Source organism: Lepus europaeus, chromosome 13 (assembly GCF_033115175.1).
Source record: "Lepus europaeus isolate LE1 chromosome 13, mLepTim1.pri, whole genome shotgun sequence".
Lineage (NCBI taxonomy): Eukaryota > Metazoa > Chordata > Mammalia > Lagomorpha > Leporidae > Lepus > Lepus europaeus.
Genome location: NC_084839.1, coordinates 44895967 through 44921702, shown reverse-complemented (window position 1 = coordinate 44921702; position 25736 = coordinate 44895967). Strand labels below are relative to the sequence as shown.

General features: G+C 45.4%; 1 protein-coding gene across 1 annotated transcript in view; it reads left to right on the top strand.

Annotated features, from left to right (window-relative positions):
- Positions 1–25736, top strand: part of LHCGR (luteinizing hormone/choriogonadotropin receptor) — a 51753-nt gene that overhangs the window by 6860 nt on the left and 19157 nt on the right. Inside the window, exons 2-6 of the mRNA XM_062210200.1 lie at positions 11400–11471; positions 13440–13514; positions 16509–16583; positions 18857–18931; positions 19021–19098. Coding sequence (XP_062066184.1) covers positions 11400–11471; positions 13440–13514; positions 16509–16583; positions 18857–18931; positions 19021–19098 — 375 coding nt within the window. The remainder of the gene's footprint in view (positions 1–11399; positions 11472–13439; positions 13515–16508; positions 16584–18856; positions 18932–19020; positions 19099–25736) is intronic.

Below are 25736 nucleotides of genomic sequence, written 5' to 3'. Positions count from 1 at the left end.
TTGAGTCCTGGCTGCTCCTCTTCTAATCCAGCTCCCAGGTGATGGCTTGGGAAGGCAGTGGAGGATGGTCTAAGTGCTTGGGCCCCCACACCCATGTGGGAGACTTGAAAGAAGCTCCCGGCTTGTGGCTTCGGATCAGCCCAGCTCTGGCCATTGCGGCCATTTGTGGTGTTAACCAAGGTTTTTCCCCTCTCTGCCCTTCCTTCTTGGAGTGGTTACATCCATGTCAATATGATTTTGCACCATTTCCTTCCACTCTTTTCACCCAGTGAGATACCATGTAGATTTCCCCATTCTTACAGTGCTATTTGTGACCACTTATTGAAGACATAATAGCCCATTGATTTCAAAAGATACCTAATTTAAAAATGAATCTTAGTGAAGAATGGGATGGGAGAGGGAGTAGGAGATGGGATGATTTGTGAGTGGGAGAGTGGTTATCAGGGGAAAAACCACTACAATCCAAAAGTTGTGCTTTCGAAATTTATATTTATTAAATAAAAGTTTAAAAAAAAAAACAAAAAAGACCTCTCTTTCTGTCTTTCCACCTCTCAAATAAAGAATCTTTTTCAAAAATCACACTTCATGCAGATGCTAGCAAATTTTCCACCTGCCTTTCTCCCTCACTCAGGAAAGGAATTAAAATAATCCCAGCCTCCAAACAGGAGGGCTGTCTGACTTGGTGGGCAGCTTCTAGGTGTTTGTCCACAGGGTCCTCATTTACCGCCAGCTTTTGCCTCCCTGGGAGAGGCCACTCCTCCCTGGCAGGAAACCACACACAGCTGCTCTCTGTGTGGCCTAAAACCCACAGTTCTTTGAGGCTTCCTCCAACTTCGGAGGAGTCCTACTTATTTAAAAAAAAAAAACAAAAAAAACTCAACTTCCAAAATGAAGGCGTCCTCCCCTCGCTGCTGACTCTGATGTGGGGAGGTTGCCCCTGGACTCTCCAGTCCTGAGAGCAGGAAGAGCAGTTCTGCACACACAGGGCTGGAGAGGCTCTGGGGTGACAGGATGAGGTCCAACACGGTCCCCAAATCATCACAATTGATCGAGGAGATGCATGGGGGCAGCCATGGGCTCTGGCATCAGGTCCCCACCCCTACTGTATAGGTTTGATCCTGTGATGGAACCTCTGTGCCATGCGAAAGGGGCCTGCTGATTCCTGCCCTGAGGGGGCTCAGTGTGGCGAAGACAAACGGGACCACAGGGTCAAACATCCTCAGAAATAAAGGTTTCCCATAATTACAGAGCATTATTGTCACCATCTGATGACGCAGAGGAAGCAGAAAGAACCACAGCCCTTGTGTGAGGTGGAGCAGTAAATATCTACCATGCAAGCGGCAAGCCGGATAGCACAGTTTTGTTCCTGGGAGGTGTTAATTAGAGAAAATGACCCACCAGGTCTTCTCGTCTGGGAGTTGAGTAAGTTCGAATCCCAAAATAGCACAGCTCATTATTGCCTGGAGTCCAAGAGTTTGGTCCTTTCAGCCCAAATTGAACCGCCTCTAAAACATACCTGCCTAACACCTAAATACACTGGCTGGGGTCCTGCCTGCCCAGCCAAAGCACCTAGAGAGAAAAGCTAATGGTTCCAGGCATGCAGAGCAACCTGCTGAACCAATGATATGCTTACCATGATGCTTCCAGACAAGGATTCTTGGTGTTTTGTTTTGTTTGTATTCTTCACATAAATAAATGCCTACCAGGGCAGGTGAGTTCATGAAAAGGGAAGGCGTATATGCCAGTAATCTCAGGCATTTCGAATCCATCCTCTCAGATTAATTAAAAGCATGGGGTGTATCTATTGCAGCCAGCTTTTACAAGATCACTCAAAAGAGAGAAAAAAGGGTTTGTAAGCATCAGAAAGAGAAGCTTGTAACGAGAGAGCTTCCAGAAGCAAATCTGCGATGTCACTGCCCTGACAACATAATATTCTCTGCTTCTGAAAAATATTTTTGAGAAATCATTACAGATGACATAGATGTTCCCCAGGGGAAATTCAACATGTAGTTTTATTTACCAGAGCTATTCTTGTCATGTTACATTATTGGTAGGAGGATTCTAGGTTGGGCAGTAGAGACTGGGTGATTTTGCTTTGCGTCCTTTAGAAAACTTTAAATGGGTTTTGAGTCGGGGCTTAGATGTGTTTACTATTTTCCTCTGAGGCTTCATGTTTTTAATCTAGTCGTTGCACAAATGACTTGGAAAATCCATTATGCAGGGGATCTTCTTAACGTCGTGGTTACGTGATCATTCATAAACTCCTCTCAGCCTCCTGGGTGCTCTGAAATGGCTGTCACGGAGAAGAGTCATTCAGATTGCACTTTCCAATGAGAGAGTTCCAACTGACCGAACTTTTTAAAATCAGGGAGCAGGAATTGAAACATTTAATAGAAGGCTGCTCCTTATCATTTCTTTCAAAGACTATCAGGCGAGACTTACAAGAGATCCAAGTATCTGAACCCAAAAGAGAGGCACCATGTGGGGGTATTGAGGCTCACTCCTGGTCCTCTTGTGCACAGTGAGTGGAGAGTGAAGAGTCGGGGACAGCTCACTGGCATTTTACAGACTGACCAGTACCCATGCCAAACTGCAGAGCCAGTTCCAAACTACGGAACGCGTTCACCCCTCTCCCCTTCCAAGGAAGTAGTTGTCATTAGGTCTGACCTGTGTGGCTTAAACCTTTCACAGGGAGCAGCTATAAATTAAAAGTCCTCACTGAGTTCTCGTGCTGGATCTTGTATTGATGGTATATATACCTTTGCTTAACCTCAAAAAGCTACAGATTTTACAGACTGCATACATTTTGTAGATGGCAACCCAGGCAGTCTCTAGCTCCAGAATCGGCATCATTAATACCACCATACACTGCTTCAACAGAGAAAGCACATACAATTGGCAACAGTGCCACAGTCCGTGAAGTCTGTCACACCTGGGGTGGACCTGTAACCAAGGCTGGGATCCAGCCACGGCCAGCAGAGACGGGTGGGGAGGCGCAGAGGGTGGCAACAGTGTCCATGAAGGTAGGGAGCTCGGGACACACAGATAATCTGATTCATCTAGGGAGGCGCTGTCCAGGAGAAACACAATGTGAGTCACACGAGTAATTTATCATTTCCCAGTAGCCACACTTGTAAAATCAACTTTAATAAAAATATTTTACATAATCCAGTATATGCCATCCATTATTTTTTCAACATGTAATGCAAAAATTATGAATGCAATATTTTACATTCTTTCCTCTTACTAAACCTTTAACATCCAATTTGTGTTTTAAATTCAGACTGGCCATATATTAACCCCTCAGTGGTCATATGTGGGTGGTGGCTGCCACACTGGACAGTTTGGGTCTAATGTATTTCTTAACAAAGGGGAGAGAAGATATTGAACATGCGAGTGACACAGAGAAAGTCTAGAGTAATCTAGATTAGGTAGGGGGAAGTCAGGATGGAGTGAGGGAAAACAGATTAGGGGATTCTAGAACGGGCAAGGTAGAGAAAAAAATGGCCTACAGGAACAGTGGGTGAGGAAAAAAGGGCTGGAAGCAAGAGACAGTATGAAAGCAGAAACCACCAGAGACTGGGTGTTCCGTGCTGGAAGACAGGAAATATCTCTACAGAACACTTAGTAAGCTCAGCTCGTAGTGCAGGGGAAAGTAGCATAGTCACTGAGTGCAGGGCATGACACAAGTGAGGAAAACCACTCTGGGGGACTCCAGAACTTCATGGAGAAATAGGAATCTGAGCTGCACCTTCATGGAGCTTGCACACTTGACCTCAGGAAGCTCATGGCTCTGTTCAGAGGCAGAGATTCTGGTTTAAGAATGAAACAGAGAGGATCAGACAGGGTGTCATCAGCCAACCCCCAAATGAACAGTGCTGGTGGGATCTGGCTGGTGGAGGACAGAGACTGAGGTGACCCTCCCTTCTCTAGTCCAGGTCTACCCTTGAATTGCTGTGCGGTTTTAGGTACGTCATGTCACCTTTCCTAAATTGAAATTCTTCGTCTGTAAAGTTGAGGGAGGATTGAACCAAAAACTTGAAAGCAACCCTTTCCACTCCAATCTCAGCCTCATACCATGAGTACTTCAGGGAGTGGCCAAACCATAACCAAAACCACCTGGGTGTATTTTTAAGGCACATTCCAAACTTTTCTGATGTAAAAGCTTCACATACTAAATATTCATTATACTGACTTCATATTTCAGTGAACATGGATACCTCAGTTCCCTCTTGATAAATTCTAAAGACAAAATGCCAATAAATGAAGACATTTACATTGTTGCACTCCCTGTTAACAAAGTTACCAAATAGATCTATGCCTTGGAAAACTTGGGGATTCAAAATCACTTGAAAAGGAGACCATTTTTGGCCGGCGCCGTGGCTCAACAGGCTAATCCTCCGCCTTGCGGCGCCGGCACACCGGGTTCTATTCCCGGTCGGGGCACCGATCCTGTCCCGGTTGCCCCTCTTCCAGGCCAGCTCTCTGCTGTGGCCAGGGAGTGCAGTGGAGGATGGCCCAAGTGTTTGGGCTCTGCACCCCATGGGAGACCAGGAGAAGCACCTGGCTCCTGCCATCGGAACAGCGTGGTGCGCCGGCCGCAGCGCGCTACCGCGGCGGCCATTAGAGGGTGAACCAACGGCAAAGGAAGACCTTTCTCTCTGTCTCTCTCTCTCACTGTCCACTCTGCCTGTCAAAAAAAAAAAAAAAAAAAAAAGAAAAGAAAAGGAGACCATTTTTATTTCATTCCAAGATGAAAGCACGTTTATCATAATTACTGAACAGAACACAGAAATTCTTTAAGTCTCCTTTAAATGCTGAATAAGATCCCATGCAATAAATACAAAAACATTCACATTCTTCTGAATTTAAATAATTAAATAAAACCCTTCCCATTTGGAGCAAAGAGCTTTAGCTGTCTGATTTCTTCCTTTTTTATCCTTCCCTCTGATATTGTACTGTTTTAAAATTCAGGGCGTAGCTCTAGCAATAAAAGAATTGTCTGTGGGAAATGGATGGACGTCTGCAGCTTTCTTAAGTTAAAATAGAGGCATCTTTCCTAAACAATGAGAAGGCAGTGAATAAAAATATTTCATGTTTGCCGGGTGCTGTGCAGAAGAAAAGGCAGAAGCTCAGGCAACCAAAGGCCCCCATCCAGGCTTTAGGGCTCCAGGTTAGCACTGGTTTTTCTTTGTTTGTTTTCGTTTTTTGGTTGTTTGTTTTTTGGCTCTCTTTTCCCTCAGATCCTGATCTTCCAGTGGGCCTCAGAAGGTAGCCCTGCTCTGGGGACCATCTTGCACTCAAAGTCTAAGAAACCAAGAGGAAGTCAGTAACCTACCATTATAATTCACTTTATGCAATACCTGTCCTTAAAATGAGAGAATGTCTCTCTCTCTCCACCTCCAGAATTTGCTGTTTAAAGGAAATCTGCAGTGAATCTGTAATGCAAATATCCCTTGGTTGATGGGTTTTTATAAGCAATGATTTCCAAGTCTGCAGCCTTCTTAAAGGGAGACACTAAGTGAAGCTCTCCAGCTAACACTACTTCCAGGGATGGTTAACAAGACAGAGAACAGGACAAACTGGCTCCGTCCACAGTTATCCACTGGTGTTATTAAACTGAAAAGAAAACAGGAGAGGGAGAGGGGCCCAATCTCCATCCCTGAGCGCTCAGGAGGCATTAGAGACCACTGAGGAGGACCCAGGTGATGCTGTCTTCCTCAAGGTGGCTGGATTTATCTGACTGCTGCCTGCTCATCCATAAGCACCATTTTTCCCAGTTGTGGACTCTGACACAAGGTGCACTGGGAGTCTGGTGGTTGGGATTGGCTGGGAAGGGCATGGAGCCAGGGCCCAGGTAAGAGAGCTGATAGGAAGAGGCTCTGAAGACAGAATGGTCCTTCTGAGTGACCCTGCCTTGAACAAAGGGGCTGGGCCTTTATTCTGTGAGTGGGCCAGTCCCTGGATGAGGGTTGTGCAGGATAGAAAACATGCTCTGGAGTGAGGCAGCAATCTTGGGCCAAGAGAAGAGCAATTCAGCTGCCAACTTCCCAGCAGCCAGGGGAATGAGAACCTCAGTCCTGAAGGATGATTCTGGCGGCCAACCACAGCATCCACAACACATGCACGTTAAACAGCTGCACTGGGTAGCCCGTCTGTGCCAGGAGGTCCAGTTTGAAAGTGAGGACCCAGCAGAGAATGCTAAGTGGATCCCAACCAGATAGCAACTAGGAACTGTTTTAAGGCAACAGTGTCTCCCAAAGGGCAGGGATCCAGGGATAAGGATCTGATGATGAAGAAGAAGGAACAACAGAAAGTAGGAGAGGCCCACTCCTATATAGAGTCTGCGGAGACCAAGCAGGCTAAGGAATCAAGGCAGAGATAAGCACCAGTAATGTATGGGAGTAGGCACTGCAGGTGCTCTCCTGCCCTCCAGGTACTGTGGATCCAGGTTAGACAATGCACAAGGCTTCACCAGAGTCCTGACCAATCACACGATCCCAGGACTAGGATGAGGGACTTAATTCCAATCCCAAAATGCAGAGACTGCTTCTGCTTCTACTCTAACCCACAACTGGAAGGACTGGCCTCTTGCAAATGGGATTAATGACTAGATAAATGTTCCAGAGCTGACAAAGCTAAGGCAGCTTTTGTTATCCAGTCTAAGTACTTGTTTCAACTTCTATGGTGAAGGCACATTTGGATAAGGTGGAGTTTGTCCATAATCCAGGTGCAACCTGCGTTGCATCACTGACTCATTTCAATAGCAAAGCTTAAAACTAGAAAAGGGCTGTGGATATGTAATAAATAGAAGTAGCTGCAAGGTCCATAGCCATATTCTTCCAAAGCCACCTCAGTCACTTTTAAAGAGGAAACTGTCTGCCCTGCCAATTCAACCTCAGGTACCCAGTTACCTTCTTTTTTTTAATCACCCTCCTGGGGCCGATGCTGTAGCAGTGAAGCCACTGTCTGCGTTTCCAGCATCCCATATGGGTACCAGTTCTAGTCCCGGCTGCTCCTCTTCCCATCCAGCTCTCTGCTGTGACCTGGGAAAGCAGTGGAAGATGGCCCAAGTCCTTGGGCCCCTGCATCTGCATCGGAGACCTAGAAGAAGCTCCTGGCTTCAATTCAGCTCAGCTCCCACCATTGCAGCCAGTTGGGGGGTGAACCAGCAGATGGTAGGCCTTTCTCTCTATCTCTCTGTCTCACTGCCTATAACTTTACCTCTCAAATAAATAAATAAAATCTTCTTAAAAAAATGAATCACCCTCCTGAGATGCAGTTTGGAAGTGTCACCTGTTTTGCTGTTCTATTTTTCTTTGCACTATGCATACTTTTCATGTCTTTTTAGAACCTGGACAGCAAAGCCACCCAACTGTCTGTGTCTTTTTTTTTTTTTTTTTGGACAGGCAGAGTGGACAATGAGAGAGAGAGAGACAGAGAGAAAGGTCTTCCTTTGCCGTTGGTTCATCCTCCAATGGCCGCCGCGGCCTGCGCACTGCAGCAGGCACACCACGCTGATCCGAAGGCAGGAGCCAGGTGCTTCTCCTGGTCTCCCATGGGGTGCAGGACCCAAGGACCTGGGCCATCCTCCACTGCACTCCCGGGCCACAGCAGAGAGCTGGCCTGGAAGAGGGGCAACCGGGACAGAATCCGGCGCCCCAACCGGGACTAGAACCTGGTGTGCCGGCACCACAAGGTGGAGGATTAGCCTATTGAGCCGCGGCACCGGCTTGTCCTCTTTTTTCTTGTTGTCCTTGGCTTCTGCTCTGTATCAAAGGATACAAGAGTTCCAGAAGTTCACAAAATTCTGGAAATAGGAGGAAACTTCAGAAAGTTCATGGAAAATGCATGTTGTGAAAAAAAACTATGCAGGGGTTTCAAAAAAGTCTGCACCAAAATAAACATCTTTTAATTGCATTTTTCCACAAAACTCTGGAATCCCTCCTCCATGCCTGATACCAAAGGAAAACAAAACAAAACATGGAAACAAAGGAAGAGGAGGGAGGGAGGGAGTTAGTCACACATCACAAAACATTTCCTTTCCATTTGTCTCTCAGTTACAAAGGGTTAACTCACATTTCTTCATTCAAGTAACTTCATCATCGATCCATTCAAAGTCCCTCTCTACTTTGTTTATTTATCTATTTAATCCCTTTCTCCACTTCTATTCCTCTAAACTCACCATTGATAAAAATCCTAAAGTAAGTGCATGTTCTTGTGTTTTCTTTTAAAATATCTAATTTTAATTCTGCAAAGAACATTTTACATCTCTCATTAATTTCTTTTTTTTAAAAGATTATTTATTTGAAAGTCAGAGCTACACAGAGAGAGAAGGAGAGAGAGAGAGAGAAAGAGAGATGTAGGTAGGTCTTCCATCTGCTGGTTCACTCCCCAATTGGCTGCAACAACTGGAGCTGCGCTGACCTGAAGCCAGGAGCTTCTTCCAGGTCTCCCACGTGGGTACAGGGGCCCAAGCACTTGGGCCATCTTCTACTGCCTTCCCAGGCCATAGCAGAGAGCTGGATTGGAAGTGGAGCAGCCAGGACTCGAACCAGTGCCCATATAGGATGTCGGTACTGCAGGTGGCAGCTTTACCCACTATGCCACAGCATCGGCCCCTCATTATTTCTTACTCAGCTTATCTCAGCCCCATGATATAAGACCACCCGTGCTGCTCCGTGTGCCTAGACCCTTGCTTCTCAGCATTGAGCGGTGCAGTTAGGCACGTACTATTCACACTTCACCTGCTCCTTCCCCAGCCTTGGACACCCAGGCTGTCTTCAACCCCTAATGCCACCATGTGATGAACAAAATTCATGCACAGGTTCCATTAAGTAGCAACTTCTCTGGGATGTATACAGGAATGAAATTGCAGGGTTATTTAGACAATTATTCACACTGCTAAAAGTTTCTGTCATCAGGGAAAGAATCCAACAGAGAAGGGTGCATCTTCAAAAGGAGTTTTTGCAAACTGTTCTTAAGAAAGAATGGACCTTAAACACAGGAGACAGAAACTTAACAACTTAGGAACTGCTTGCCAATTGAAGATGAGTCAGAAATGAAGATACAACACCTCTGAAATAAGAACATAACTCAGTGAGAAAAAACAGATGTGGATTCACAGAACCATGTTCTTTGGGTAACTTCACAGGACCACATCTGTTACAAGCACAATGCACCTGCCTTACCCCGCCTTTCTTCCCATTCTTTGGCCCCCAAGCCTCTTTCTTGACCCAATCACATCCATAACCAATGTCACTGCTGTTCACTTGTCTCCCTTTTATGGTGAGGACCCTGCTTTTACTCTCTTCACTGCTGCCTTTCCTGGCCTGCAGCGTCATCATCAACTCTGCAAAATTTCATCTTGCACCGGGGTTGTTCCACAGTCACCAGCGACTAGCAGTGCATGATTTACAGCTTTTCTCTCTTCTGTCTGACCTTTGCTCCTCATCCATACATCAATCAGGAGCTCAGAAATCCTCCCTGGTCAAACCTGAACCAAACTGCTCCTCTGGGAGCCACACCACACTCCGGTTTGGAGGAGGCGGCTGCCTGCTGAGATGCCCCAGCTTGGAGCTCCATTTGCATGAATAAACAGCTCTGAAGGGTTCTGTGGAAGCTTTTATGTAAACACACTCCAAAATATGTTCTGAGCTGCATTATCCCCGGCAATAAAGATTCTGGAATCGGAATTTGGCTGTCAGTTTTATTGATGTTGCATAGGGTACTGTAGAATACAGCTTTCTCTTTGGAAATTTATTGGTTTGGCAGTGCAGAGAGCAATAAAACTGTGTTTTTAATCAGGAAGCCAAGCGGACATGATTCCAGAAGAAATATAGGAAGCAAACGCGCCATTGCAGGAACATTTCTCCCCCTTCAGCATCCCTGCTCTTCTCAGACCCCCAGGTAAATAAGTTTGGGGGCTGACCGATGTGCTTGTGGGACTGTCTTCAGGAACAGAATCAGAGGCCCAAGTCGGGATTACTTCCTCTATGTCTAATCATCTCTAAGAAACTGTTGAGCGGAAGCATTTTTCAGAAACAAAGTTTCTAAAGTTGCTTGGTATCATATCCGAGGGAGGAACTACTGGTAAACTGCCTTGCTGGAGGTACAGAGGGTCTGGAGCCTTGCTTCCTGTCTACAGAAGGAGGCTGGAGTACCTGTGCCTCCCCTTTTCTTCTGAGAGAGCCGGGTCAGGAACCACTCAGTCCAGCACTGCGCAGTGGAAAGGGCATTGGAGTCAGTCGCCTTGGTTGTTACCTTGTTTAGGTTACTTAATCTCCTTTCCACCCAATTTCTTCTGCTCTCAAATAGCCACCTCACACCACTTCGAGTGGATAAAATAAGATTAAAGGTGGGTGTGCATGATTCACACATTAGCCAGTCCCTTCTGAGACTTGGAGAATCTCACTGATTGAAATCTGATTATCAGGGGCTAGTTTTCATATTTTTAATCTTCTCTCATGACCTGGTCCATTCCCTTCCTCTCTGACAGTCCTGGAACCAAAATCCTGAAGCACTGTAGATGCTCAATAAATAACTGAACATTCATCTTGGCCTTGAAAATGATTTCTCTTGAGTTCTCTGTACCCCACTTCCTTTAGCATTCATACATCATCCTGTACTTTTGCTATTGCTGGTCATCATTTTTTCTTAGTTCTTATGTCCTACATACTTTTTGCCTCAATTTCAAGAATAATCTATGTTCCCATGGATGTGACTGCCTGAATGAAATGCTCTCAAATGATGTTCTCTCTAAGTGACATGGGATGCCCATGTACCTAACCAGGGAATCAAAGTGACCTGACTGGGCTAATACCGAAGTAAGCTGCCTGAGGAAGATGGTACAGCTCAAGAGAGGCTCATCTTCTTAGAGAATATTCCCTTTTCATACCTGCATGGTTTCCGACTCTATCTTCACCATTCACTTCTCCACTCTACCCAAGAGAGCTTTTTGTCCATCCTCCCAACCAAGCCTAAAGGTCCACTCTAGAACCATTTACTACTTACTCTGAGCCAAGCACAGTTCTCTACAAGAGTTATCTTGATTAATCAACACCCCAGGAACTAGGAATTATTACCCCAATTTGAAAGATGAAGAAACTGGCACCAGGGGCTTAAATAACACACTCAGGGTCACAAACTCATAGTGTGACAGTGAGGATTAGATCCTGGGAGTATCTTATCTCAACGTTCACCATCTTAACCACAAAATCAGACACTTCAATCATGACCAAGAATGAGCCATGGCACATCTCTTTACCAATATGTTAGAATTCTCCACCTAAATTCAGGTGTTGGGAATTCTGTACTCACCCCCCACACACTTTATTCATGAACTGAAAAGGAACCCATCTTAAATCTTAAACTCCTGGATTTCCTCTTTTCTTTTCTAGATCACTCACCTATCTCCCTGTCAAAGTAATTCCATCTCAAGCTTTCAGAGGACTTAATGAGGTCATAAAAATGTAAGTAAGATACTGCATATCAAAAGACATTCATAATTAAAATAATGATTTTTTTCCTGAGAGAAAACACAGTTGAAAGGGGATAATTTCTCTAGGAGAGAAATTGGATCTAGGAAACTGTAATATTTTTATCTTTATAATACAAATAATATCTAGGGACCTTTGAAGAAAAGGTATGATTTTCAAGAGTCATTAAAATCCAGATAATTAACCTTGCTTCAAAGAACTGAATGCATTTTGATAAGTGATTATATACTTTTTAAGTAGAAAAGACGATAGATTCCTATCGTCAAAATTCTCCCTCTGCCAGAGAAGCTATTCCCTAGCGCCACATTTTTAGATAACTCCCACATAGAAGAAAATGTGTTGAAAGTTTATTATGCACCAGAAGATAATCTTTGTATCTAAAATATAATAAGTATATGACAAAAACACAGTATTTGTGGCTGTATTGATGGAAGGCATTTATCAAAAGCAGAAAGTAGCCTGATGATGCAGTGTGGTCTCACATTTGACATATGTGACTTTAGTCATTCATCCCTGGGTTTCAGCTCCTAGGGTTGAAAACCTCATACATGGAGAGAGAATGTTCTCATGAGCTAGATCTTCCAGCATCCTCTTAGCCTGAGTCAGAGGACCCCAAAGGTCATTGAGTTCCCACAGAGCATCTGGAAGCTTAACAATCCACTGGACTGAAGCAGATTTGCATCCCTTTAAAGGTGATACACCACCAATCTTAGCTCTTTTGGGGAATCTCTACTGCTCTTTAGGGTATTAACAATCAATGAGAATATTAAAAATAATTCCTCAAGAATGAGTGCCTATTATATGAAATTCACTACAGGTTACAGAAACGTCAGTTCATTCAAGCCTAACCCACCCATACTCTCCTGCTCTCAAGTTTAAATGTTGAGTTTTGATAACTTTTAGTGCACTAAGACCGCCTACTGAGAAAAGCAGCCACAGTTAAATAAGCAAACCATTAGGTAGGAATAAGATGAATCAGCCCAGGAGCAATCCATTACTGTGTTGTTCAGAAAAGACATCAACCGCCTTAGGCTCTGCCTTTCTGTGAGCTAAAGCTCTCGTGAGGTCTGAAGCCTTCAGTGAATGTTAACCTTAGAAACACACAATTGTACAATTTGTGAATTCGACACTTTCTTCTCAGCTGGCAGCAAATAGTGGCTTAGGCTGGGATTTTAGAGGAACATTGACATTACCTACAGGCTTAGAGATGGCATATGATGAAGCTGGCTCCATTACTTCTGCGTCCTTTTGAAAAATCCATTCATTCATTTACTGAGTCCTTCCATCCTAAGTATGTGCCAGGCAATGTGAAACCACCAGGGATTCAGAAGTGAATAGAACACAATCCTTGTCCTCAATTTGCTCAGAGTGAGAGAAACAGCCAAGGAAATACATAATTACAGTCCAGGATGGACGCCATGTGCAGTTAACTGCCTTGCAATAGAACAAGATCAGGGGAAACAAAACGTTAGGAGTTATGATACAACTAGGGTAACCGAAGTCCACATCTCACTGGAGTGATGGAATTGGGGCCCCAGAGAGGCCAGTCCTAATCATCAACCTTCGTATAAATACTATCTGCCGCTCCTCTCGGAGCCTCAACTTCCAGGGCTTTAAAACAAGGGAGTCTGCCCAGACTTTCTCCAAGGGCCTACCCACTGCTAATTATCTATGACTCTGTGTCATAGATGATCAAGGGAAAAGCCTGTCACACACACAGGGGAGACTCAAACTTGCATTTCAACTGCACCTGGGTTGTAGATGCCCATCAGCCCTCCCACAAGGAGCTTTAAGATGTGAGCACAACTTCCATGTCCCCTGTCTTTTTCAGAGGGACACAATGCAGCTCCCAGTGCAGGGTCCTCTGCAGTTCATTATCATGCAGACACGGTCATTTCTTTCATGTTTCTTTCTTTTTTTTTTTTCTTTCCTCTCCCCTAGTGAAATCTCTCAGAGTGATTCCCTGGAAAGGATAGAAGCTAATGCCTTTGACAACCTCCTCAATTTGTCTGAAATGTAAGCATCAGCTAACAGATAGTTTATTGCTGTACACTATTACCCTCGCTGGCTGGAGCCCACTCAGTATTTGTATTCAAGCATCTACTGCTAGGAATCCAAGAGGAAAAGACTACAGCAATTACTAGGTCTGGGCAGGCACTAATTTCTCTCACTGCAGTGGCCTGAAGGTTGCCATGGTGACAACTGCTTCTCCCTGGGAGCTGTATAAACTCTGAAACATCACAACACAAAGTTGGAAATTAAAATTGACATTGTAAAGTCCTGCCAGATAGCTCTTGCCTTATGGAAGGGATGGTATGGAGTTCCTGGGGTAGTGGGAGAATTCAGAAAGCCTGGAAATCATGAAATGGTTCATTGGGGGCTATTTGGCAAATTCTATCATTCAATGCTTCTTGAATACCTGCCAGGTAAAAGCCCTGTGTGCGGCATGTATATGTTGGGTTTGTCAGTTTCATTGTTGCTTTAATGATGTTCTAGAATTAACTCTTCAAAAATTCTTCCCAACTGATCATTTTATCCCAGTTCACAAAAAGGATGGGATAAGACTGGCTCAATTCAGTTTTCAGATCATGAACTTGTGGCCCGAAGAAATTAGCTGACTTCTCTGATGTCACGCATCAAATTAGTGTCAGAACTGGAATCAGAAATTAAGTCACATGACTGTAGGCTAGGCCTCTTACCTCTGAGTGTGTAGTTCAAGTTCGAGCTTCTAGAAAGACACCCTAACTTCATTTGCTTAGGAGTTTTGAAAGTAAGAGAAGGGGAAGGATGTTAGCATCACATGTTCTTTGAGCTCTTGTGCTTGGCATTTCCTCTAGGTTTCATCATTTAATCCCCGCAGCTACCCTGTAACATAGGAAAATTATCCCCTGTCTCTGATCAAGGAAAGGATTTGAGGCTTAGAAAGGTGGGGTAACTTGACCAGTGTGACACTTCAGACAATGGAAGGGCTAGGATTTCACTCCAGGTCTGCCTTTCTTCAAAGCCCATGCATTTTTCGTTATCTCACAAAGCCTTCTTATATGTGGTCCAATGAGTAATTATCAAAAGAGAACAATTAATAGATAAGTACATGAGTAGCTGCTAGAGGTCCAGTCCAAAGCCAGGTGCTGCTGGAATAGAGAAAACCTAAAATACCAATGGCCACCAGGAGATCACAGTGTGGCCAGGGAGGTGAGACTATCTCAACAAACAATTACCAGGAAAGCCACAATAATGGGTATTTAAATGTAGAAGGTATAGTCTGGATTTGGTCATGAAGCAGAATTGCATGCGGGCTCATTACAACTGCAGGGGACAGGCCTATCCCAGACCTGAAAACAAACAGTTTAAACAGACTTCCTAGTTAATGCTGAGCCTCAGTGTATACTGAGACCCACCAGGGCAGCTAATGAAGAAGGCTACCAGTGATGCAAAGCAACATTCGTCAACTGAAAGAGGAATGAGGTAGCCTATGGGGAAGTTTGTGAATTCTCAAAGTAAGGCCCTGAGACTAGAAGGTGAGCCCCAAGTCTACTGCCTTTGCTGTGACTCACACCTGTGATCCCAGCACCTAGAATAGTGCTTGCCACCTACAGGATTGAATGAATGCTAATGGGATGAACGAACATACAAATGAGTCATCATCTAAGGTCAGACCCCAGAAGATCTTTAAGTGCTAAAAGTCTTGTGTTACACCAACATCATGCCCTGCCTGGTTCCTGAGTGCCTGACTCAGTAGCTATAAAAATAATTGCAACAAAATACCATTCACATCTCAAGAGTCAGACAGCCATCTCCTTCATTTAAATGAAAATAGGCACCCATGCTAGGTACCCATGGTGGTAAGGTAGAAGAAGCATTAGACTTGGAGTCAGTAAAACTAGGTCACACTCGAGAGCTGCTACTTCTTAACCGTGTGTCAGGACACAAAGCACTCAGCTTCTAGACTCTAGCAACTACGGTGAGAGACATTCACAGGGCTGGAGCCATATGGCAACCTCAACACACACACACTTACTCCTTAAAAATCAACCTGTAAGGAAACGGAGGCACAGGGAGCTTGAAGTGATATCAATTGGTAGGATCAGGCTGCAAAACCAAGCTGGCTCCAAAGTATACATGTTCCTAACCATTACACTGTGTTTTCCAGATTACAAGGGTAATTCTCATTTCTAGATTATAAGGGTAATTCTCATTTACCCCAGTGGTTTTTGCCTGGGTTAAGAAAACCAAAGCCTTGTACTGGATCCGGAGTAGACAGAACTCAGCAACTGTGGCCACTTCCTGAAGGCTCACAGCCACTCCAGACACCGAGGAAGGCAGCCATGGCCCTGCGGTGTTGTGAGCGTGCTTTTATATTCTGCACAGCCCATCCTGTTTTATCACTACCTATTCTGTTGTTCAAAACCTACCAACCTGTGAGGCAGGGAGAGAGGTAACATGAGGGTTCCAGCTTTTCAGAAGGGAAAACTAGCTTAGGGGAAGTTAGGAGGCTGGGCAGCATGGATATAACATTCCAAAACTCCAAGTCCCTGGCCTCTGCTCTGTGCTGCTCCACCACCAGGTGCCTGTTCAAATAATCGGGCAGTGTGGGTGCCAGCCCAATAAGAAGAGGATTAGTGTGCCTGCAAGGGGGAGTCTACTTCACTCACCTCTCCTGAGAGCAGAGCCCCCTGTCTCCCCAGTGTGCAGACTCTCCAGTGGGATCTGCTTGACCAGGAGCCCTGGATGTTGGTGATGCCTGGAGGGGAGGGGAAGGGCTGTGCAGAGACAGTCTCCCAGCTGGGACTGCCTAGCCCTATCTCTTCAGGAGGCTGAGAGCAGAGCCCCCTGGAAATAGCCAGCTGGCTCTCACCACGCCACTTCCATCCCCAGAGTCCCAGGAGTTCGTCTCAAGCATATGAAGTTGCTAAGTTTTGTGGACCCCGTTTTCAGCCAGCAACCGCTAGTCTCATGCACTCCAAACAACACACATCTACTAAACTGCTGCTCTTCCCTCTCTTTTGACAGACTGATCCAGAACACCAAAAACCTGGTATACATCGAGCCTGGAGCATTTACAAATCTCCCCCGGTTAAAATACCTGTGAGAAATTTTCCTTGTTCAAGTAATCTGGGAGGGAAAGATGGGCATCTCATGAAAATCAAAGCAGTTCAAAGGTTGGAAAGGACTCTTTAAACCATACTTGCCCACTTAGCACTATTGGCACGTTCCTCTTCAGGCTTCTGATTTACGTTTAATCAGCACTTCCTGTCAACCAGCACGCAGGGTGCTTCTGCATACATGGAAGTGCCTCTCTACTTTTATCTCCAACACCCGAGCAGAACACCACCCCGAGGTACTGATTTTCTGTTTTGTTATTTTCAGAATCAATTTCTTTATATGAAAGAGTGAGAGAGAGTACAAGCAAGTGAGCGAGCACTCTGCCATCTATTGGTTTACTCCCCAAATGGCCACAACGGCCTGGGCTTAGCCAAGCCAAACCCAGGAGCCCAGAGCTCCATCTGGGAATCCCCCACGGCTGGCAGGGGCCCAAGTACTTGGGGCAGCTCCTGCTGCTTTCCTAAGTGCATTAGCAGAGAGCTGCATTGGAAGTGGAGTAGCCAGGATTTGAACTGGCACTTCGATATGGTATGCCAGCATTGCAGGCAGTGGCTTAGCCCACTCTGCCACAATTCTTGCCTCTTGGCAGTGATCTTTAAAGCTGACAAAGGTTTGGGAGGATCACAACACTTTAGTGAGGGTGACTCAGAATCTCTAAGGTGGGCAGAGAGCAGGTGGAAGTGGGAGAGGCAGTTCTGATTCAACCCCCAGCACTGGTTGAGAATGACCACCTTCATCTCATTTGCTCCTTCATTAATTCAGTGAAAACGTTTTAAACCCTGCCTTGAGGTAGGCACTGTGCCAGATAAACGAAACTATTATTTTCTATTTCCTATTAAATCTTCCTAAACCCACAGGTTAGCCATATTAAATTAACCACTGTAGCCCAACAGGGCCACTGCCTTGCCAGCAATTTCACAATTCCTGACATTTTGATACAATCTACAAATTTCTCACCACGGCTCTTCCTCTCACAAGTCATCCCGATTCACATCACAAAACTTAATTCCCCCTAATGTGGATGTCCTCTCTCTTTTTTCTGGCAAACTGAATTTCATAAACTCCCCAGAGCATGTAAAGTCCACACCCAACTCCTCCTGAAAAACAAAAACCAGAGGGAGAGGGAAGAGCTGGCTGTTTGGTGAGCAGCCACAGCAGTCTCATTCCAGGGCATCCCCCAGGAGCTGCCCAGCAGGGTGGGTGGGGAACAGCATAGATCCTTAGGCAGCTCTGAAACAGGACCATTCCATGCTCAGGTGTTTTGCTTCTCTGAACCTGCAAGGGGGTCTACAAAAGCATCCGGCAGCACCAGCCACTTTGGAACAAAAAAATAAAATGACTGAACTAAATATGACCCTGGCAGCCCTTATATCTATCACTGTCTTTATTAAGCAGCATTTTCATGCAATAATGTGATATTCCCACAGTGCAAGTCCAGAGTGCGGTCAAAATCCACACTGTTATCTCCAGCCATGGCCAGGGTGTAGGGTCACCAGAGTGCTAGGCAGTTCATATCAAGTTGGCCCAAGACTGGACAATTTAAAACTCAGTGGGGGAAATCCAGAGGCCTAGACACATCGAAAGGAGTCCCGTTTTTGTGATGAAATATTCTTCAGTTTCACCTATGACCTAAGGCCCTCTCCTCTTTGGAGTTTAAAAAAAAATGGTGGGAGGAATAAAAGAGGAGCCTTGAGCAGCTCCAAACACCAAAAGAACATTGAACAATTTCAATGAGGCACAAGGAAGAACTTTCTCAAGCTCACTTAGCAAGGCAGCTAAATAAAGGTTTTTTTAATAATCAGGGATATGGATTTCTCACATGAGATTCATCTTCCCCAAGTGTTCAAGTTAAAACCTGCTCCAAAGTACAGAAATGCTTTCTAGAACTACTAAGAACACAGAAGAATCTACCAACAGGAAATGGAATGCAACACATTAGGAAAATGCAATTGATTTAGTAGGAAAAGACAGGCTGGAAACACACATGAAGATGACCTTAAAGCTTGGCCTCAGTGCCTACTTCTCTAAATATAAGTCATCAAAGCAACTTTTCCCATGGCATTAGGGGCTTTAAAATTCTGACGATCTTCGTCGGGTAAACGTGTTATTTAATAAGCCAAAGTCAATGTATATTTAATGAAATATGAAACCAGTATTTGAAAAGCGCCTTTCTCCTCCTTTTTTGTCTTTATGCCTTCATGACAATCACTCTTTCCCACTCTCTGCCCCCATCACCACCCTGCCCCAAATCACAGGAGCATCTGTAACACAGGCATTCGTGAGCTTCCAGATGTTACGAAGATCTTCTCGTCGGAATTTAATTTCATTCTGTGAGTACCAGGCTGATTGCTTATGCATAGCAGTTTCAAATTTGCAGCTGAAATTTGGAAAGTAAATATTTCTCATTTCTTTCCTCAAGGGAAATTTGTGATAACTTACACATAACCACCATTCCAGGAAATGCTTTTCAAGGGATGAATAACGAATCCGTAACACTGTGAGTAAACTCCCAGATTCCTGTTCTGCCCTGCAGCCTCCTGCTATTCTCACTTCTAGCTGAACGTGAGCTCTTGCTCCTGTTGCCCCACATCCCTCACTCTTCTTGACCTAAAATGCCAAGGGTGGGAGGAGCTTTGTGGGATTGAAACTGGCTCATGTGTTCACTTGACAACCCACCAGCCAATCCTGTTTGCAATTAATAAAATGGGCTCCAAGACTTTCCGTATTGAATTTCCACCTAAGGAAATTGCTCCCTGCCTCTCGGAATACCCTGAGGCTGGGAAGACACAGCCTAGAGAGCAGTGGCTGCCCCGGTTAAAGGAGAACATGGAAATTTCAAGATTTCAACTTGTAAGAGTTTATAACGAGATCCTTGAAGTAAGTCAAGCAGTTATCCATGGACCTTGAACTGTCTCTGTCTCTGTCTCTCCTCTCTCCGTTTTTTACCTCCCCCTGGATCCCTCTCACTTTGTTCTGAAGCCACACCATCTATCCCTCTATCTCTAAATTCTTCAAAATAATGTCTTTTCGTTTGCCAGTCCCTTCATCAGGTTCTCAGGCTCACAGACCCTGTCCCTTTCAGGGTGTTTGGTGTGGTCTTGCTATTCAAAGCTCGGTCCAGGCATCTTCTGACAGCTCAGGCCCACCCCAGACTCCCTGACTCCAAATCTGGATTTTCAAAGGATCCCCAGTGACTCACAGGTACATTACAATTTGAGAGACACTGGACTAAGGTAGCTCAATCCATTCCCTTCAAGGTGCACCTGCCTGACATCCTTTCCTCTGGAACCCATCATCTATCTTCCAGGGGGTACCCTCCATTGTCCCACCATTCAGAAGCTGCCTCCTGGGTGCTAGGTCTCATTTATTTCTATCTAAAGCCCAGTGGCCTATACTCGGTTCTGCTCCTCCCATGCACACCCACTCATACCTGTGGACACAGCCCAAGGCAGAACTGCACGAGGTAGTAAGCTCACCCTTTCAGAAAAAAAAGAGGGATGATGGATTGGAATGAGACTTAAGTGAAGAGATAGACTTTTTTTTATTTGAAAGGCATTGGATTGTTCTCCAAATGGACGCAAGAGCCAAGGCTGGGCCAGGCCAAAGCCAGGAGCCTGGAACCCCATCTGGTTCTCCCACATGACTGAGAAGGGCCCAAGCACTTGGGCCATTCTCCATTGCCTCCTAGGCACATTAAAGGAAGCTGGATCCAAAATGAAGCAGCTAGGACTTGATTGGGCACCTATATGGGATGCCAACATCACAGACAGTGGCCTAACCCACAGTACCACAAGCCCTGCCCATAAATGAAGAGAGATACAAGTAAATCAAGAGGAGGAGAAGTAAGTTGATGTAATGGCTGGGGTGGAGGGCAGAGGACCAAAAAGTGATTAGAAGAGACCAGCCAAAGACCACAAGTACTCAAGACTCCCTTCAATTGTGATCCAAATCTGAAAAATAACTAGGAACCAACAGGTACTCCTCCCAGGTAGAGGTGAACAGAGGTGAAGTAGGGCAGAGACATGGAGGAGGTTCAGGAAGAAAACAAATACGGGAATAATCCTTAGGGAACTCTGAGTTCCCAACACGGGGCCACCCTCTAAACCTAAGGCGTCACCAGACTCCTCTCACGGTCACATTCCAGCATACACACGGAGCCAGTAGTTTACTGGTGATGATTTCAAGAAGGGTGCGTGCCAGCTGGGTGTCACTGCCTCACCTCTGAAATCAATGAGGACTGCAGATCCCTGGTTTCCAGCCTGGGGAGCACTATGCTTCCGGCCCCCTCCTCCCTGATGGCCCTCCATCTGGAAGGGGAGTGACCAGTCATGTGTCTGGAGCTTGTTCTCAGCTGGATGGCCCCTTCTCTCAGCCAAGAATGGTGTGCAGCCTGCTGCTGGAAGAGGGGTACTACACTTAGAGAGGAAAGCTTCACTTTGTCAGCTACGGAGTCCCACTCCCTAATCAGCAAATAATGAAAGGCAACCTCCTGTTTTGATTCCGAGTAGTAGTGGGGATTATGCTTTCCACAGAACATGGCCTGCCCTCCCCCTACCTAAAGCTTTAGCAACTGTGAGCTCATTTAGTGAAAACAAAAAACTCCACCGATGCTCAAGAAGCTCAGTGGGGCTGGCGCTAAAACTATGCATTATAGTCTTATGTCCCTTGATAGCCACTTGGGCTTTTCACTAAATCTACTCAAGAGACCACCTTGAAAAGCCCTCCCTGAGTGAGCCGGATTTAGCTGCACCACCTTTAAAGCAGTCTAAGTGGCTGGCTGTGCCTGTCTCAGAGAGGGGACAACCTTCATCGACAGGTGAACTCCACCAAGAGGAGGAAAGGGGACGGCGAGTGACTTCCCAAGGCCCAGCAGAGAAAGGGTGTCTGGCAAAGTACAGCGAGATCCTGGGCTGCACCTGTGCCAGCCACAGGCGAGACTGATGGGCACTGAAATGAGAAGCCCGGAAGCCTGGGTTTTAGTTCTTGCTCTGCCTAAAAAGCCCAGTCACACAGCCTTAGTCAAGTCAGGCCACCTTGACACACCTCTGTCTATTCAGTGGGATCATTTTTAAGAATATTTATTGTTTATTTGAAAAGAAGAGAGAGGGAGAGGGAGAGGAAGAGGCTCGCTCCCCAAACGTCTGCAACAACCAGATCTGGGCCAAGCCAAAGACAGGAGCTCCATCCTGGGCTCCCGAGTGGGTGGCAGAGACTCAAGCATTTGCGTCATATTCTGCTGCTTTCACAGGCATATTAGCAGGAAGCTGGATTGGAAAAGTGTAACCAGGACTCAAACCAACAATCCAATATGGGGTGCCAAGCATCAGCTTAACCCACTGCACCTCTGTGCCAGCCCCTTGGTGGGATTATTAATAACGTCTTGTGCAAATCCAATCACAAGTTTTCAACTACACAATTAATACAATTAACCACAGTTAAAAGCTAACATTCAGGTTTTAGACCATACTGAAAACACTGAATCTCATCACCTCCTTTAAACTATTTTTTTACTTTAAAGCTTTTAACTTGCAAATGGAATCACCTACCATTTCTCTTTCCACTGACAAATGGAAAGAATAGGATCACAAATCCCCCATACACTTTATCTCCATTCACCATGCATTGGTTTACTTCCCAAATGCCCATAACAGCCAGGGGTGTGGACAAAGCCAGGAGCGAGGAACTCCATCTTGGTCTACCACATAAGTGACAGGGATCCAAACACTTGGACCATCTTCTGCCACCTTCCTAGCCACACTACCAGGAAGCTGAGTGGGAAACAGAGCAGCTGGGACTCGAAATGGCACTCCAACATGGGGTGCCAGCACCACGATGCAGTCCCAATACGTGTCTTATTTGCCCAAGTGCCCAAAAAAGTATCAGCATCATGACATTTCATCTCTAAATAATTCAGCATGTATATATCCAAATAGGGATGTTTACATTACTATAATTTCATTGTATCTAAGAAAATCAAGAAGGATTTAATTACATCTTCCAACCTATAATCTAAATTCCAGTAAAAATTTCTTAAGAGATTTTTTAAAGACAAAATTGAATCAAAGTTTATGTGTTGCCTTTTTGCTGTTAGTCCTTAGCCATTTATTTTTCCCTTTGTCATTAACAAGTACACCATGGTGGGGTGCTTTGAGTTACTGTGACTGTTCAGTTAGCCAAAAACCTTCCATCTGATGGTTTTCAGGTTATGACAAAGGGGCTAGAAAAACAGAGCTGTATGCTCTACCATCCCCTACACTGCCCAGCCGGCATGTTTCTGTAAAAAGAGCCTTGCTTTTTTTTTCTTTCTTTTCCACTGTCTCATTTTAAGTATCATTATGGAACGTGGGTTTCTCAACAACTTTAGTCAATCTGTTAGGATCCACTACTATCAGCATACTTCTAATGCCTGTCACCCTGTTTAGTTCTACATATGGAAAAGTCACACAAGTTGACATGAACTTGGCTGAGGAGGAGGGAGGCATGAAAACTCGGAGTTGTTGAAAGGCAGGAGCCACACCTACCCAGGAGGCACACCTACCACAGGAAGAGCAACTCCTCGCTCCAGAGACTGTGAGCCCCACAGAAGAAGGGTGACCTTGCTCTATATTATTGAAAACTAGGGCCAGGGCAGCACCCAGCAGTGACTGGGTGACTATTATTCTCATAGCCACTGCCCAGACATCCACAAGAGAAGAATCAGCAAACACGAGGAATCACAAGACTCTGAGCGAAGTGCTACGTGGGGGGAACATAGTGAATATGGGATCCCCCGTTTTAGGAAGCTGTTTGTGAAGTCATTTGATAAACACTTGCTTATATTAGCCATATTTTCTTCAAAAGTATGCCTTCCCCTCCACGAAGGGGCCACTTTTTGAGACCCTGCGGATCTGTAAATCATCTAAAAACCAAGTGGCTATAGGATCCAAGAGGAAACCATGGCAGAATACCTAGTGCTCCTAATATAACCCCAGAAATGCTTCCAGAGTCCCAGGAAAATTTTGAGTTCATTAGAAGGCAACATTCAAAATGAGAGCATCACTGGTGATTAATTTCTAAAGCCTGAATCTTATTTTGAATAAAAAGAATCCATTCTCTGCCTGATTCACAATTACTGACATTTGAATAGAGAACCTAGACAATGCTTTGGGTTAGGGCAGCTATTAGTATAGAGGGGTGGGGTGGGGGAGATACCTTCATTTCTGTGCCAGTGACAGAAGCCTTATAGCAAATTCCATGATGTTTTGGGGAAAAGTCATCTGAAGTGACTCTCCAGATGCTGTGAAGGGTATTAAAAGCCCCCTGCGGGCCTGACAGCACACGGTCCCCCACCTTTGTCTGTAGTTTCTTCAAAACAAGGCAGTGAGCTATTGTGTGGAAGGAGCGGCTGAGAGGGAAAGAGTGAGCGGCATTCTTTGGAGAATTGGGAGAAGCACGACCCAGGATATTTTTAACTTTTTCAAAACATGAAAATTGTCTAAATGCAAAAATGTCCATGACACTACACACCCAAAGGTTAAGGGCCCTCAGAGAGAAAGCACCTGTGGGCCACCCAAGCCACTGACCTGACCTGCTCTGCCCGGGGAACAGAAGACTAACAATTCCATTAAACACCTGGCCTGTGTTTCCTGGAAATCCTGCGCAGAGCCTGGAAATGGAAGTTCTTGGCCTCTGTCCTGGATGGAGCACTGGCGGGCACTGCAAAGCACAGTAATACTGAGCCCGATGCATGAAGAACCTGCTTCTAGGAGCTTAACATACATTTACCCTTTTCATCTTCACAACAACTTTACAGGGCCAACACGATTACTGTCATCCCTATACTCAGATTAGGAAACTGAAGCCCAGACTGGTTAAGCAACTTGGCCAAAGTAATTCAGCTTGTTAAGTAGCAGAGCTGGGAGGGAGTCAAGCCCAGGGAGTTAAGCTCAGTGCCTGTAGACTTGACTGTAAGGCTTCCCTTAGAGCAATGATATTATGAATCCAACAACAAATTTTTTAAAAAACAATTTTTAAAAAAATGCCCAAATGTGTCAAAACTAGGATCAGGGCAGCACCCCGCAGTAAAAGGGAAGGGGCGTGAGGACAAGTGCGGGCAGGCAGCTTTGCCTTGCTCATCACAGAGAAGGGGTGACTTCCCCTTCATTCACCACACAGCGAGCGCCATCACTTAGAAGGCAGAGAAAGCAACAAGGGGACTGGATGCTGGCTCAGTTCTGAGCAAACGACCATCGACTTTTCAACTCGGCATGATGAGAACTGCATTGCCCTACAATATACCCCCGGGCAAGGGTTCCCAGCACTCACTGCGAGAGCTTGTTATAAAGGTGCTTATTCCTGGATACGACCATTCTGAATCCACAGATGAAGGAAAATGCTTTGATAAATACTGGCCTAAACTCTAAGAAATCACATTTCAAGGAAGTTCAAAGACAAAACAGGCATGATTCTTTCATCTAAAAGAAATGTGACCTCCAACATGACAATAGACTGCCAAAGAGTAATACTCTGAGTACAGTTTTTTAAGGTTTGTTTATTTATTTATTTATTTGAGAGGTAGAATTCAGACAGAGAGAGGGAGAGACAGAGAGAGGACTTCCATCTGTTGGTTCATTCCCCAAATGGCCACAACAGCCAGAGCTGGGCCCATCTGAAGCCAGGACCCAGGAGTTTCTTCTGGATCTCCCACACGAGTACAGAGGCCCAAGCACTTGGGCCATCCTCCACTGCTTTCCCAGGCCATAGCAGAGAGCTGGATCAGAAGAGGTGCAGCCGGGACTCGAACTGGCGGCCATATGGGATGCTGGCACCTCAAGCAGAGGTTGAAAGCCAGTGTGAGAGGCTATCAACTTAGAATTCCAGAAGGAAGTGAGTGAACGCAGGGAAGTGAAGGAAGCCCCCCTCCTCCTGTGGAAGCGCAAGGCCACTGCTTCACACTGACCCCTGCTGGGTGCCTGGCACCCTGCAAGGCAGGAGGGTTTTAAGGAATGAGTTAAAAAATGCTTCTCGGCTCTCTTGAGCTCAACCTGATGAAGATGCTTTGAGAATTGCCTTGTTGTCCCCAATTTATATTTCAGAGCTCAAATATTATACTGCAAGACAAGGGCCATGCTAGCTTGCATCAGGTGTGCCGTGGAT